The sequence below is a fragment of the Pleurodeles waltl genome, chromosome 3_1 (assembly GCF_031143425.1).
Source record: "Pleurodeles waltl isolate 20211129_DDA chromosome 3_1, aPleWal1.hap1.20221129, whole genome shotgun sequence".
Taxonomy (NCBI): Eukaryota; Metazoa; Chordata; class Amphibia; order Caudata; family Salamandridae; genus Pleurodeles; species Pleurodeles waltl.
Window position 1 is genome coordinate 1,444,598,259 of NC_090440.1, and position 17,124 is coordinate 1,444,615,382.

A 17,124-nucleotide genomic window follows, 5' to 3' on the forward strand; every position below is an offset into this window, starting at 1 on the left:
GCAGGGAAAGGGCAACACATTAAAAATGGCATTTTCACAATAGTAATATAAAATCCGATTTGACCATTTTAATTTACTATTAATATAAGTCCTTGAGTCATTATTTCTAGCAGTTCCGAAACTGAAGTTCTGCATTACAAGATGTTATAATGTAACGCAGTGCTTTTCATGGAGAGCCATCTTTTTTTCACTGCCAGGATATGTAAAACTTAAGTGCACATGTCCTACTTTTTAAATATCATACACCCTGCCACGCTGGCATGTAACATGGGGTGACCTTTCACTATTAAAAAGCAAGGTTTAGGACGAGTAAGAGTTTATTTTGCCAGCTGAAATTAGCCATTTTAAAGCTGCACACCTAGGCTCCAAAGCCTGAAGACAAGTTTCCATTGCCACTCTAGTGGTGACACAATATGTGCAGCAGTCCACTATTTACATTTAACTTGCAGGCCTTGGATACACATTTGTACCCTATAACCGGGACTTATAGGAAAGTTAAATATGCCAATTAAGAGGGTAGCCAATTTTGACATGTTTTAGAAATCAGAGCACATGCACTGGAGCCTGGTTGTCAGTGCTCCAATGTGCAGAATCAAACATCCAGCAGCATCAATTCAGAAAAAATTAAACTGACTATACAAAAAGCGCCATTTCCTACACCTGGAGTTTCTGTGTAGACCTTGTTAAAACATTAGAATTTCTTCAGTTGAATTTGAAGGTGATTTGGATGTTCTTGAAGTCTCAGAGTTGTGAGTGATTTGCATAGTCTGTGGAAAAGTACGTTTGGGGATAGATTTTCTAAAAGTTTATACAATGCAAAACAGCAAGGCAAGTTGCTGCACTGCATTGCATGAAAGGGAGAGAGTTTAACAGATCCATGTTTACAAAGATATGGTGCTGTTCAGTTTCTCTCTGCACTGGCACATGTGGGGCTGCATAGAGCCAAAGCACGCACCCTTGTGTCATATTACAAGCTTGCCTGCATTGTGATCAGGATTGTTTGGGTGCAGGAAGGGATTTATTCCTGCACAAAAACAATCCTCAGAAGCTTATTTTTCTTTTTAAGTTTGCTTCAGAATGCGGTACACATGGACAGAGGTATGCGGACCATTTGCTACAAATCCAGGCATACTGCCTTTAGTAAATCTGGGTTTGCGTCAAAATACATGTGGTGATGCATAGGAAAGCCAACGCTAATGCCTATCTGATGCGGTGTAGGTGCTGCATTGCCTTACTTTTCCTTTAGAATGCCTTGTAAGTTGAAGCAAAATGGCTCCTACACAGCTTTGTGAATCTTTAATAGCATTTTGTGTTGTGACTGCGCCAAAAAAATGGCACAACCACAATGCAAAATATTTTGAGTATGAGCCACAGCGAAGGTCAGCAAGGGCAGGTCAGCATTCAATTAATTTATTTTTTAAAGCACATCTGACGTCCATTGTTACCTGAGTAGAAATACTTCATTCTGTACGGTCAATACGAACTACCTATCTGAAATGGAAAAGTAACCCGATTTTTGCTGAGCCACCCAAAACTGCTCGTACAACTGGCCTTATGCATCTCCATGAATATCCCCATCTTCCACAATTCAGGGTTCTTAATGCTAGGATTCTCTTTTTCTATTATTTTCTTGGTTTTTCCAACACTAATTTGTAAGTCACGAACAGTGATGGATCAATATGAGTTCGCAAATGTTTCTGAATGCCAAGTTGCAAATCAAATCTAACCCAAATTAATCATTAAAGTATATAAATCCACTTATATCAATCATTCTTAACATTTATCAATGAGAGAAGTCCAATTGGGTTGCTATAACATACCTGAAGGAACTGTGCGCACTGTTCAGGTTGACATAATCTGGTGATGCAATGCAGGAAGATGGTGCAAGGTTTCTGGTTTACGTACTTTATGAATCGGAATGTCTCAAAACTAAATTGGGCACGCTTACTGTTGCCATTCGCAAAAACTTCAGTTCTGTCTTGGATAGAGCAGCTGAAAAATTAAGAGTATTCAAAAATGTTTATTGTGAAAGAAATAACCCTGCCCTGCACAACTTTTCATCAAGAAGTCTTACCTCTGCCTTCTGAGTCCCACTAACTATGTATGTATCTATATCTATATCTATATATATATATATTTTTTTCACTTAAAAAAACAAAGGTTACCAGGATGTTATAGTGAGGTTCAGAATTTACTTGCACAGAACCATATAAATTCAGCAGTTATAGTTATGGTTAGCAGAAGTAACTATACCTCATGCCCTAAGGTAACTATAACACACCCCCCTGCCATGCAAAGTTTTGTCCTCATTCATTTTGCTGCAAATGTTATATTGATATTATGAATTATGTCACCAAAGATGTTATAACTAATGTAATATGTGGAGTATTTAGCAGTGCATGGCAATGGCTCCAGTTATAGTTACCTTAGGTTATAGTTACTTCAGCTAACCATAACTATAAATACTGAATTTTTATGGTTTTGTGCGAGTAAGTTTAGAACATAAATGTTCCTGTAACCTTTGGTCTGTTAAGTGAATTTCTCTGTTTTTTAAATTCTACTTCCAAATTATAAAGTCCCTGTAACCTTTGATCTTCGTTTTTTAGGGTATCTATCTATCTATCTATCTATCTATCTATCTATCTATCTATCTATCTATCTATCTATCTATCTATCTATCTATCTATCTATCTATCCATCTATCTATTTCTATTTCTATATCTATAGATATAGATATAGAGGATAGATAGATAGATGGATAGATAGATAGATAGATAGATAGATAGATAGATAGATAGATAGATAGATAGATAGATAGATAGATAGATAGATAAATAGATAGATTCACTGAAAAAAACAAAGGTTACAGAGACGTTATAGTTAGGCTCTGAAGTTACTCGTACAAAACCATAGATATTCAGCAGTTTTAGAAAAAGTTCTTTCAAGTAATTATAACTCTCGCCCTAAGGTAACTATAACTTCATCCCTTGCCATGCACAGTTTTCTTATCAATAATGTTATTGCAAATTTTACAGTAGTATAACAAATGCCATAAAAGATCTGATCAATGATATAATATGTGGAGTAATTAGCTGTGCATGGTGAAGGCGCAAGTTATAGTTACCTTGGGGTAATAATCTCAGAGAATACATGCAGACTTGTAGTTTTTCAATACGATGCTCATTCCCAGCAGGACTGTGCAATGTTTCTGCCAGGCAAGCGTAATCTTGGTAATTTCTGTTCATTATACAGTTTGCATAATTTTGGCTCAAGGAACTATGAAGCTTGAATGTGTGCCATGGTTGAGACACTAAACTAGGAATGTTCACCATGTGACTTTAGAAACTGTGGGCACGCTCCATTCAGAAAGTATTTCTTTTGTTTCCTGTATGCAAAGCCATACTTTCCTACAATTTTACTCAAACCATCTCCCAAGAGAGTTTCACATAATACAGTAAGACAAAAAAAATAACAATTTTGCAAACACCTTGTTACCAGTCTGACAGATTTGACTGTAAGTAGGAGATATTTCATAACCAATTTTCTTAAACTGCATAAGAATGAAAGGAGCCTGCATAAGAATGAAAGAAGCCTGTCTTTTGCCAGGGCCTTCAGTTTTCTCAAAGATTAGTGCAGCAAGAACATTACGCCACTGTTTTAGATGTTATTTTTGCTCATTGTGTATCCACTGAGACACTATTGAGTAGGTCACTGTGCTTGCTGTAGAGTTGTGCATTCATCCGACAGGTCTACATAGTTCAGGAGCTCATCTACTTTGAGGCATCATAAAGACAGTTATGTAGGTTAATGCACCTGCTGGAGCCTTTTGCTTTTAACCTGCTAATTGTAGTGTTGGGGCCCTGGGCCCTCATGCTATTAATGAGGTTCCACAGACACAGTAATTTGATTCACATAACTGGCCCAGGGCACGTGCGCCCGGCCCTTTTTATTAGCAGGGTGTGGGCTGATTGTAGAAGCCAGCCATCAGCAGAGTGGCTGGTGCAAACACTAGAACGTGTCCAGCAGGACACTACATCCCCCCTAAACTTTATTAAAAAAAAAACAATCAATCAAGTCCAACCTGCGGGACAAAAACATAACCACAAAAGAAACACTGAGGGCCTCATTATGACCTTAGCGGCCGGCGATAAGCTGGCAGTAACACCGCCAACAGGCTGGTGGTGTTCCACCAGCTATTATGACCGTGGCGCAATAGCCACGGCCATACCGCCGACCCCTCCAACTGGTGGTCATAATCCCCAGGGGAGCGGTGCAAGCACCGCTGCCCTGGGGATTAGGAGTCCCTGACCGCCAGCCTGTCCATGGCGGTAACCACCGCTATGGAGAGGCTGGCAGTAAGGGGGACTCGGGTGCCCCTGGGGGCCCCTGCACTGCCCATGCACTTGGCATGGGCAGTGCAGGAGCCCCCAGGCACAGCCCCATCGCGCATTTCACTGCCCGAATTTCAGGCAGTGAAATGCACGACGAGTGCTACTGCACCCGCTGCTCATCAACATTGCCGCCACATGACAGTGGGCAGGGAAACAGATGAAAACTCTGCTCCCAGCATACGGGAGCAGTTTGACAGCTCCCGCTTGCTGGGAATGGAGCTAATTTGCTCTCACTTTGCCAAGCGAAAGCAACCAGCTGAAGTGATGGTTCCCGTGGCCGGCGGGTCTGTGCAGCACGGCTTACATAATTTTTATTTAGCCCCGGGGATGTGGTGGCCCCAGGGGTATATCAAAGCCCCAAGAGGTGGCCCCTTGTGTCCCCCCTCCTTTTTATGAAAAAAATCCTCAGGGAGGTGGTGGATCCCAGGGCTCAAAGAGCCTACAGGAGGAGGGCCTCATACGCCCCTTCTTTATTTTTTAACTGCACATGCCCCTGGGACCTGGCCCACCCAGGGGCTAAATTAAGAACAGCGCAGGAGAACATCCTTGGATTTTTTTAAAAAGTTTCAGAGGATTTGCGGATCTTCCTTTAAAAAAATGCTTTTTTGTAGGGGCTTAGGGTATTCATACCCTGCCCCCTTTTCTTTTTGTTTTACTTTTTTTTTAGACTCAGCTGAAGCCGAATCCTAAAATTGCTGCCAACATTTCCTGGTTAAAGTGTTGGCAGCCAATCAGATCTCAGCACAAGATCCACAGATCCGTGGAGCCTCAGCATCGCTAGATATTTATATTTTTTCCTTTAATAACTCTACAACTACTGAATAGATTTATATCAAATCACAAAAAGCACACTTTCTGGACCAAAAGCTAGTTTTCGGCCACTTTTGTGTAATTCCGTCCAGTGGTTTGGGCTGTAGTATGTTCAAAATCCCTATGGAAAAATGAATGGCGATCACATGTTTTGGGACCCTCCTTTTTTTCTCTGTCCTGCTTGATGGCTCACCCCGAAACGTTCCAGACAGCAACTGAAGTGACATCTGCTGTTTTTTCGTGAAGATTCATCAAATTGCACCAAAGTTATTAGCAAAACAAAAAAAGCTTTTTCTATAAAAACTATAACTACCTAGTGACGACTTCCACTAGATAATATATATATATATATATATATATATATATATATATATATATATATATATATATATATATATTTGTGTATATATAAATATATATGTGTGTGTGGGCATGTGTGCGTGTATTTTCACTCACACATATGTGAGGTCATAAGCAGTGTATGGGGACAAAGAAGTTATAGTTAGTTCACTAAACTGTAAGTGCCATAGTTCAGTGGCTTTGGGTTTTTTAATGCATAAGTCATCTAATATGTAAGGTCATAAGCAGTGCATAGTGGGGGCATACGTTATAGTTAGCTTGGGTAACTATAACTGCCACAGTTCAATAGTTTTGTGCAAGTGAAATGTGAACCTAACTATAACGTTCCTGTAACCTTTGTGTTTTCAGTGAATTTCAAAGTTTTTTAAAATTCTATTTTCTAACTGTAACATCCCTGTAACCTTTTTTTTCAGTAGACGTCTATGTCTTTTTAAATTCTATTTCCTAAGAGTAACTTTAAAAGCTGGAAAGTGGATGTGTTAGTGGTTTTGTAGGTTGTTGACTTTCTGTCTGAGTGAAGCTAGGAGTCTGAGAGTGAGTTTCTGAATGTTTATGTGGGTGTATGAGTTTGTGTGAGTAGCTGTATAGAACTGTGAATAGGTGTATGACTGGTTACATAAGTGTGTTTGGGTGTGTGACTGTCTGTATAGGTGTGTGAATAGTAGTTAGAGACTCTGTATGGGTACATAACTGGGTGAGAAAATGCCTGTATAGCTATGTGAATGGGCGTGAGAGTGTCTGTACATGTATGTGAGTGGATGTGAGAGTGAGTGTATAAGTATGTCAATAGATGTCAGACTGTCAGTATGGATGTAAGAGTGACTGTGAGATTGTATGGGAGTAGGTGTGGGTGTGAAAGTGTGTGTGTGTGTGGTTCACAGAGTGTCTGTATGGGTATGTGAGTTGGTGTGACAGTGATGTATGTATATGTCAATGGGTATGAGAGTGAGTATATGAAGTCAATTGAAATAGGTACATATTGAAAATCACATGTAACTAAGTATTAACAAACTGTTAGAAAATCCTAGACGTTTTGGAAAGCAGTTGAAATGCAATGACAGTGAACTACTATTCAGTGGCAAAAGCAGTAATCTACTGAGTTTTCCAGATTAATTACAGTTTTGTGACAAGAAGGCACACTTTCTTTTGTGGAGCCCTAATAAGGTCGCTGTGTTACTTTGTGGTGAGTTAAAAGTATCAGTGCTCAAAACTGCAATCTTTTTAGAACAGTTACTTATAGAGCTATACACATATTATGTAAGGTATATGTAATTTGCCGTAGGTGTATTAACTCTCAGTTGTACATTATTGTCACTACCACTAGACTAAAGTGGGGAAATGAACATTGGTACTTTAGTTTTACTTACTCATCTAGTTAGTTAGGTGCATTGATTGTAAACATTAAAAATGCTTTAGGCTAATGGCATTGCTCTTGCAATTTGTGGACCCCTTTTTGAGTAAAGCTGCTCAGGTCATTTGCTTTTGAAGATGTGAGAGGTACTTATTCTCCTATGTCTCCATGACTGAAATAGTTGTGCAGTGAGGTGAGCAATAGCTTTTTTTTCAAGCATTTTTTTTAGTTCTGCGGATCCTCCACTGTACTGCAAACATAGACGGGTAAAACTCAATGGTTATTGTTCCGATCATATGATAGGAACTAATCCTTGGTTTCGATCCATGGTTTTGTCAAATTTTGAAAAACATTTCAAGTATATCGGAGTCACTGTGAATGTAACATAAGACTGGACATATTTGGAAGCTCCAAATACCTGCTGTGTATTTACTTTTTTAATAAATTTGTTGTTTTTGTGATTTGTGTAGAGCCACAAATCTGTGGCTTTTGATCTGCGGATCCGCTTGCTCACAAGAAGATTCTGCCACTTCATTGCTTAATTTTCGACCATACCTACTTTTGAGTAGAGTGACTCCCTAAAACTGTTATTATTCCTCTGGCTGTTGTGGGAGAAACATCTTTTTGAACATCCTCTTGAAACACTTGTTTTCACTATGGCTCAAGGTAGTGCTACACCACCACCTGCAGAATCTCTGGATATTCCACATGGAGAAGAACACAAAGATCTCCCTTCATCTTCACCTAAGGAGAGTGATGTACGGCAGTTTTTTACTATACAGAGTGGTAAAAAAAGTTACAGCAAAATTTGTGAAATGCAACCTATGTGGAAAAGAATTGTCTTGAGGTAATTCCAAAAAATAAAGCCAAGTTACGCCAAGTACATGGAAGCATGTGTGCATAATCCACGAACATGCATATCTGCAGATGAACAGGAAGAGGGTGGATGCTGAACCTGGGTCATCATCATCTGCCAATGCCACTCCTGAAAACATCACTATGCCAGCCACCTGTAGCAAATTAGGAGGGATGGTTACTTACTGTGCCATCTGCCACAAGCTTGTGGCTGCAATGGTGAAGTATGTCACTGATGTTTTTTGTACAGGTGAAGAAGCACCATTTTTAGTTCATTTCACATTGTATTTTTTGACGGCAGTACTGCACTGTTGTGATTTGAAAATGCAAAGTTTCTACATGTTGGTTTTTACTAAAGTTTATTTCATAGTTTTTGAAGATAAAAAAACGTTTAAAAAAAAAATGTTTTTGTTAGAACCACCATTGAAATAAAGAAAGAGCTGTGCCTGAGTTGCTATTTTCCTTCTATATTTTTGTCTGTGTGGTGTTAGGTCTATGACTAACTGTCAGTGGGTGTGTTAGTATACGTATCAATGAGTACCAGGGTTTCTGTGTGTATATGAGTGAGGGCGAGAGAGTCAGTGAATGTATCAGTGTGTGCTTGGGTGTCTCCATATATGTATAAGTGACTCACTGGGTATGTGAGTGTATGTGTTGGACCTGGCCATTTTACAGGTTCATTTCCCAGAATTTTTGCCTTTTTCCTCCTTGTTTTTCTGACCTGTGTTGACTGACGTTATAACTATGGGCACTTTTTCACTGCTAATCAGTGCTAAAGTGCATGTGCTCTCCCTTGTAAATTGGTATGATTGGCTTATACCTAATTGGCGTATTTAATGTACCTATAAGTCCCTTGCAAAGTGGTATCCCTATACCCAGGGCCTGTAAATTAAATGCTACTAGTGGGCCTGCAGCGCTGCTTGCGCCACCCACTGAAGTAGCCTTTCAAACCTGTCTCAGGCCTGCTAGCGCAGAACCTGTGTGCACAGTTTTGTGCCACAGGGACCTGGCATCTAAACTCCCCTTTTACTACATGTAAGTCACCCCTAAGGTAGTAGAAAGTGTAAGTGTTCTTATGATTCTTGTGTTTTGCAGCTTGACTCCAATCCACATCTCATCTGGGAAGACTGACAGTTGGGCTTTGTGCACACTTTTCAGACAGCCTATACACAGGGAGGGTGGAGGTGTCACAGAGGTGCATCTACATATTGTATGGTCTTCCTGGGTTGAGAGAAGGGAGAGGCAGGGCACACCTGCATTTGTAAAGGCTGTGTCCTGGCCTCGCACAATAGGGTTGTTTACCCCCACTGATGTTTGGAGCCTGTGCTGGAGGAGAGAAGGGGCACTCCCGGAACAAGTTGTAACTGGTTGAAACCCCTTCTCCTCCTCATTGTAAAACACACAAAAAACTGAGTATAAGTACAGGGGAATTTTCCCCACAATTTAGACATTCTTGGGACTCCAGAGACTTACTTGGAACTGGACACAACACGCTGCTGAATGGACTCACCAGGACCCACCTTGGACTGCTGCTGCTGTGCTGACCTGTGACCTGCCTGGTCACTAGGAGCATCTGCCACCATCTGCATCCCTTGTGCTGGCCTGTTGTTGAGGCCTGGTAGCACTGTGCTACCCTCCCTTTTGTCTCCAGAGACAGGGTGCTGTGGCCCCTGACCCCTGTACTTCCCAAGCAGTACTAGGAGTGCTCCTTTTCTGCCTAGGTAGCACCAGGAGAGTGCTTTTCAGCATCCCTCCGGCGCTGCCAGAGCACGTTGCTGTTGCGATTTCTCACCCTGTGTGCAGTGTGAGTGCTTTGCCACCTTCAAAAGTCACTGGCGCCACCCGGGATACGAGACGTGCCTTGAGTGCTTTGAAAAAGTGCTCTATTTGCTGCCTGGCTTTACCGCCGCAGCCCGAGTGTTTTTGGTTGTTCGGGCGCGTCGTGCTCCACCTAGTGCCCCCAGGGCACCAAGAGAAGAAAGAAAGGAGTGAGCACGCTCCATCCGTGCCCCTGGGGCGAAGTGTGCTTTCAGATGTACACTTGGGGCACCAGCAGGCACCTTCCTTGGTGCCTGCTCACCGCAGCGGCCCGGGAAGGGCAGGAGAGTGGCTTGGCACCGCATTGGGTGCGGCTGCTTTAGAGCAGGAGGGAAGCATCATCGGAGGCCCCTGCTCCAATCTTCATTTTAGGCAGCCGCACCGAGTACAAGGGCGGCTGCATACAACGATGCATGGCAGTTCCTTTCCCCCGGCCATTGCCTCAGTGGCGAGAACGCCCCAGTAACTTGTTTTGGGCATCTGTGGTTTGTGTGGCCCCTCGCAAGAGGGTCAGTCGCGACCTGTGGGGGGCCCACCAAACGTGTCGCACTGGAATCCGGCACGGGCCCCAGAGGGGCCCCAACACTCAGCACCGGAAGGAGTGCATACCCCCCTCTCCCCAGGATCAACGTGTTGCCCCCGCTTCGCGCCTAGGAGCGCCGGAGGCCCCTATAGTGACCTTTGTGGCACAGAAAGTGCCATTCATCATAACAAAACAAGTACTTTTGCTTGGACATATTTAAAAGTTCCTAATATCCAAGAAACCTGTTTGTTTCTTGATGTACCATATATGTTGATGTTCGTTTTTATGACTTGCCATATGTTTCTGATGTTCCTGATATGGGCATTTATGATATGTTTATGACAAGGGCATTTATTTCTTTACTGTGATTCCCTACTACTGCTTATGTTGCAGAATCCTGAGTAATTACATGTTCTAATGTGACAACTGCTTATTCTTGCAGAGTATTAGTAACTTGTGTAACGTTCTGACAACTACTAAGGTAGCAGGGTATTACTGACATGTAATGTTTGGTCTAATTATGTTTTGTGCAATACAGTTTTTTTTTACATAGGTCAGTGTTGTGTATACTTTGTGGTGTACATATTGCGTCACATGTGTTGTGTGTGTTGTGCAAACGCTATACACATTGCCTCCGGGTTAGGCCTGACTGCTCGTGCCAAGCTACCAAGTGGGTGAGCAGGGGTTATCTTGGATGTGCAACTCCCTTGCCCTGACTAGAGTGGGGGGGGGGGGATTCTGACTGGCTTCGGTCCATACCCTAGCCAACCAGAAACCCCATTTCTAACAGTATGCATGAGTGAAAATGTGTCAGTGAATGCATCAGAGTATTTGCTTGGCTGTGTCGGTATATGTATGTGTAAGGAAATGCCTCCTTGGCATGGTTACCCCCTGACTTTTTGCCTTTGCTGATGCTATGTTTTGAATTGAAAGTGTGCTGAGGCCTGCTAACCAGGCCCTGGCACCAGTGTTCTTTCCCTAACCTGTACTTTTGATTCCACAATTGGCACACCCTGGCATCCAGATAAGTCCCTTGTAACTGGTACCTCTGGTACCAAGGGCCCTGATGCCAGGGAAGGTCTCTAAGGGCTGCAGCATGTATTATGCCACCCTAGAGACCCCTCACCCAGCACAGATACACTGCTTACCAGCTTGTGTGTGCTAGTGAGAACAAACTGAGTAAGTCGACATGGCACTCCCCTCAGGGTGCCATGCCAGCCTCTCACTGCCTATGCAGTATAGGTAAGACACCCCTCTAGCAGGCCTTACAGCCCTAAGGCAGGGTGCACTATACCATAGGTGAGGGTACCAGTGCATGAGCACTGTGCCCCTACAGTGTCTAAGCAAAACCTTAGACATTGTAAGTGCAGGGTAGCCATAAGAGTATATGGTCTGGGAGTCTGTTTTACACGAACTCCACAGCACCATAATGGCTACACTGAAAACTGGGAAGTTTGGTATCAAACTTCTCAGCACAATAAATGCACACTGATGCCAGTGTACATTTTATTGTAAAATACACCACAGAGGGCACCTTAGAGGTGCCCCCTGAAACTTAACCGACTATCTGTGTAGGCTGACTGGTTCCAGCAGCCTGCCACACTAGAGACATGTTGCTGGCCCCATGGGGAGAGTGCCTTTGTCACTCTGAGGCCAGTAACAAAGCCTGCACTGGGTGGAGATGCTAACACCTCCCCCAGGCAGGAGCTGTAACACCTGGCGGTGAGCCTCAAAGGCTCACCCCTTTGTCACAGCACCGCAGGACACTCCAGCTAGTGGAGTTGCCCGCCCCCTCCGGCCCCGGCCCCCACTTTTGGCGGCAAGGCCGGAGAAAATAATGAGAATAACAAGGAGGAGTCACTGGCCAGTCAGGACAGCCCCTAAGGTGTCCTGAGCTGAGGTGACTCTAACTTGTAGAAATCCTCCATCTTGCAGATGGAGGATTCCCCCAATAGGATTAGGGATGTGACCCCCTCCCCTTGGGAGGAGGCACAAAGAGGGTGTACTCACCCTCAGGGCTAGTAGCCATTGGCCTCTAACCCCCCAGACCTAAACACGCCCTTAAATTTAGTATTTAAGGGCTCTCCCTGAACCTAGAAATTAGATTCCTGCAACAACAAGAAGAAGGACTGCCTAGCTGAAAACCCCTGCAGAGGAAGACCAGAAGACAACAACTGCCTTGGCTCCAGAAACTCACCGGCCTGTCTCCTGCCTTCCAAAGAACTCTGCTCCAGCGACGCCTTCCAAAGGGACCAGCGACCTCTGAATCCTCTGACGACTGCCCTGCTTCGATGACGACAAGAAACTCCCGAGGACAGCGGACCTGCTCCAAAAAGACTGCAACTTTATCCAAAGGAGCAGCTTTAAAGAACCCTGCAATCTCCCCGCAAGAAGCGTGAGACTTGCAACACTGCACCCGGCGACCCCGACTCGGCTGGTGGAGAACCAACACCTCAGGGAGGACCCCCGGACTACTCTACGACTGTGAGTACCAAAACCTGCCCCCCCTGAGCCCCCACAGCGCCGCCTGCAGAGGGAATCCCGAGGCTTCCCCTGACCGCGACTCTCTGAAACCTAAGTCCCGACTCCTGGAAAAGACCCTGCACCCGCAGCCCCCAGGACCTGAAGGACCGGACTTTCACTGCAGAAGTGACCCCCAGGAGTCCCTCTCCCTTTCCCAAGTGGAGGTTTCCCCGAGGAAGCCCCCCCTTGCCTGCCTGCAGCGCTGAAGAGATCCCTTGATCTCTCATTGACTTCCATTGCGAACCCGACGCTTGTTCTAACACTGCACCCGGCCGCCCCCGTGCCGCTGAGGGTGAAATTTCTGTGTGGGCTTGTGTCCCCCCCGGTGCCCTACAAAACCCCCCTGGTCTGCCCTCCGAAGACGCGGGTACTTACCTGCTGGCAGACTGGAACCGGGGCACCCCCTTCTCTCCATTGAAGCCTTTGCGTTTTGGGCACCACTTTGAACTCTGCACCTGACCGGCCCTGAGCTGCTGGTATGGTAACTTTGGGGTTGCTCTGAACCCCCAACGGTGGGCTACCTTGGACCAAGAACTGAACCCTGTAAGTGTCTTACTTACCTGGTAAAACTAACAACAACTTACCTCCCCCAGGAACTGTGAAAATTGCACTGTGTCCACTTTTAAAATAGCTATTTGTGAATAACTTGAAAAGTATACATGCAATTGAAATGATTCAAAGTTCCTAATGTACTTACCTGCAATACCTTTCAAACAAGATATTACATGTTAAATTTGAACCTGTGGTTCTTAAAATAAACTAAGAAAAGATATTTTTCTATAACAAAACCTATTGGCTGGATTTGTCTCTGAGTGTGTGTACCTCATTTATTGTCTATGTGTATGTACAACAAATGCTTAACACTACTCCTTGGATAAGCCTACTGCTCGACCACACTACCACAAAATAGAGCATTAGTATTATCTCTTTTTACCACTATTTTACCTCTAAGGGGAACCCTTGGACTCTGTGCATGCTATTCCTTACTTTGAAATAGCACATACAGAGCCAACTTCCTACAGTATGTGTTTACTGGGGTGTCTGAGTGAGTCAGTGAATGGATCTGGGTGTACATGGCTGTGTCAGCATACATCTGAGTGATTCCCAGGGTATCTGAGTGTATGTATATCTGAGTGAGTCACTGAATGCATCAGCATGTCCTTGTGTGTTTCCATATATGTATGAATGACTCATGAGATGTGTGAGTGAATCAATGAAAGCATCAGAGTATTTGCTTGGCTATGTCAGTATATTCAGGAGTGTGTCCTGGGGTGCCTCAGTCTATGTATGAGTGAGTGTCTGAGTGAGTCAGTGAATGCATTGGTCTGTGATTGGGTGTGTCAGTGTATGTATCAGTGAGTGTCTGAATGTGTCAGGTAACATGGTGTGTCCATTGGTGTGTATGTATATTTATGAATGTGTACCAGGGTGAATAAGTGTATGTATGAGTGATTGTCTGAGTGTGTCAGTGAATATATCAGTGTACTTGCTTGGCTTGTCATTGTATGTATAAGTGTGTCCTGTATGAATAAGTGTGTTCTGAGTACAGGGAATGCATCAGTGTGAGTGACTCATGACGTGTGTGAGTTAATGTATGAGTGAAAGTGTGAGTGTGTCAGTGAATGCATCAGAGTATTTGATTGGCTGTGCCAGTATATTTATGAGTGTGTCCCGGGGTGTTTTAGTCCATATATGAGTAAGTGTCTGAGTGAGTCTGTGAATGCATCGGTGTGTGCATGGGTATATTAGTGTATATTTCAGTGAGTGTCTGAGTGTGCCAGATAACATATCAGTGTGCCCTTAGGTGTGTCTGTATATGTATTTGTGTCCCAGGGTATGTTAGTGTATGTATGAGTGAGTGTCTGAGTAAGTCAGTGAATACATCACTATGCTTGTTTGGCGTGTCAGTATATGTATGGGTGTGTCAAGGTGTGTCTGAATACATGTATAAGAGAGTGTTTGAGTGTGTCAGTAAATGCATCAGTGTGTGTTTGGGTGTCCCAGTATATGTATGAGTGACTCATGAGGTGTATGTGTGTAAGTATGAGTGAATGTGAGTGTGTCAGTGAATGCATCAGAGTATTTCCTTGGCTGTGTCAGTATATGTATGAGTGTGTCCTGGGGTGTCTCAGTCTATGTATAACTGAGTATCTGAGTGAGTCAGTGAATGCATCGGTGTGTGCCTGGTATGTATCAGTGAGTATCTGAATTTGTCAGGTAACATATCAGTGTGTCTGTGGGGGTGTCAGTATACGTATGAGTGTGTCCCAGGGTGTGTGAGCGTATGTATGAGTGAGTGTCTGAGTGAGTCAGTGAATATATCAGTGTACTTGCTTGGCATGTCATTGTATATATGAGTCAGTCCTGGGCTGTCTGAGTACATGTATAAGAGCGTGTCTGAGTGAGTCAGTGACTGCATCGCTGTGTGTTTGGGTGTATCAGTGTATATATCAGTGAGTGTCTGAATGTGTCAGGTAACATATAGGTGTGTCAGTGGGTGTGTCTGTATGTGTATGAATGTACCCCAGGGCATGTATAAGAGAGTATCTGAGTGAGTCAATGAATGCATCAGTGTGTGCTTGGGTGTCTCAGTATATGTATGAGTGATTCATGGGGTGTGTGAGTGTATGTATGAGTGAATGTATGTGTGTGTATTAGTGAATGCATCAGAGTATTTGCTTGGCTGTGTTAGTATATGTATGAGGGTGTCCTGAGGTGTCTGAGTCTATGTTTGAGTGAGTATCTGTGTAACTTAGTGAATGCATCATGTGTGCTTTGGTGTGTCAGTGTGTCCCTGGATGTGACAGTGTCTGTATTAGTGAGTGTTTGAGTATCTCAGTGAATGCATCAGTGTGTTGTTTGGTGTGTTAGTGTATGTATCAGTGTGCGTGTGGTTGTGTTAGTGTATGTATCAGTGTGTGTGTTCATGTGTTAGTATATGTATCAGTGTATGCCTAGGTGTGTCAATGTATGCATCAGTGTGTAACTAGGTGTGTCAATGTATACATCAGTGTGTGCCTGAGTGTGTCAGTGTATACATCGGTGTGTGCCTGGGGGTGTCAGTGTATACATCAATGTGTGCCAGGTGTGTCAGTGTATGCATCAGTGTGTATTTGGGTGAGATAGTGTTTGCATCAGTGTGTGTCTGGGTGTGTTAGTGTATGCATGTGTGCCGGGGTGTGCTAGTGTATGTACATGTGTTTCCTTCGGTGTGTCAGTGTATGAATATGTGTATTCCAGGGTGTGCTTTCATTAGTGTGTATTGTTGTTTTAGTGTAATTAACTATGGCCCTCATTATGACATTGGTGGGAAATCTCGCTTACCGCCAGGCTGACGGCCGCCAACATACTGCTGCAGTGGCGGATATCGGTTCACCATATTATGACACACACACACCAATCCAACAGAATACAGCTACATACACAAATCCAACGGACCAAAGGTCAGTGATAAAGTGGCGGTCCGAAAACCCATACCGTTACGCCAACAAAACAACACCCACCACATAACGACCCACGAATCACCACAGCGGACATTAAATGGTGGTAAACCATTGGCGGTACATACCGCCGCACTCAGAACGGACACCCACATACAAAATAACACCACATTGGCCAATATCAAATACACACACCTGACACCCATACACACACCACACCCACACCACTATAAAACACACACCCACATTACCCATAACCCCTTACAAACACCAATTGCCACCAGGAGACTGAGAAGAAGAGCACAGAGACAACTAGACACACACCACTTACACCCATACACCACTCACGCACTCCACATCACACACCCCACCACATTACCCAACACACTCTCACCAACACACATCACACAACACCCTTGGCACTACAAAGGCACCCCTGTTTCACTGAGGAGGAGTTAAGGGTCATAGTGGAGGAAATTGTCAGGGTAGAGCCACAGCTGTTTGGAGCACAGGTACAGCAAGGAAGATGGGGCTACGGTGGAGAATCGTGGACAGGGTGAACGCCGTGGGACAGCACCCAAGCACAAGGGACAACATCAGGACGAGGTGGAATGACCAACGGGGAAGTTACGTTCCATAGCAGCAAGGCACCAGCTCGCCATACAGAGAACTGGTGGTGGACCCCACCAGCTCACAGAATGGGAGGAGCATGTACTGGCAATACTGCATCCTGAGGGACTTGCTGGAGTAGCCGGAGGACTGGACACTGATAAGTCAACATTTACTAATCATCACCCCCCCCAAAATCTGCATGCCATCTCACACCCACACCCTCACTCCCATCAGTCCTCTCCAACCCACACACTGCACCTACACATCTCACTAACCCCAATGTCAAGCCCTGCATGCAATACCAAAGCATGGACACCCCTCCCAGCCCTGCATGTAGATCCATCACTAAAGCATGCACAGCATAAGGAAACTAACAATCCCACAAAACATCACCATACATAAGCAAAAGCTGGCAGGGCAACACCAACGATAGAGGGAAAG

At 44.1% G+C, this 17,124-nt stretch overlaps 1 protein-coding gene across 4 annotated transcripts in view; it reads right to left on the minus strand.

Annotated features, from left to right (window-relative positions):
• LOC138285285 (zona pellucida-like domain-containing protein 1) overlaps positions 1–17,124 on the minus strand; it is a 305,528-nt gene that overhangs the window by 50,743 nt on the left and 237,661 nt on the right. For all 4 annotated transcript variants that reach the window (XM_069225015.1, XM_069225017.1, XM_069225018.1 and 1 more), the window contains one exon: positions 1,821–1,992. In XM_069225015.1, coding sequence (XP_069081116.1) covers positions 1,821–1,992 — 172 coding nt within the window. The remainder of the gene's footprint in view (positions 1–1,820; positions 1,993–17,124) is intronic.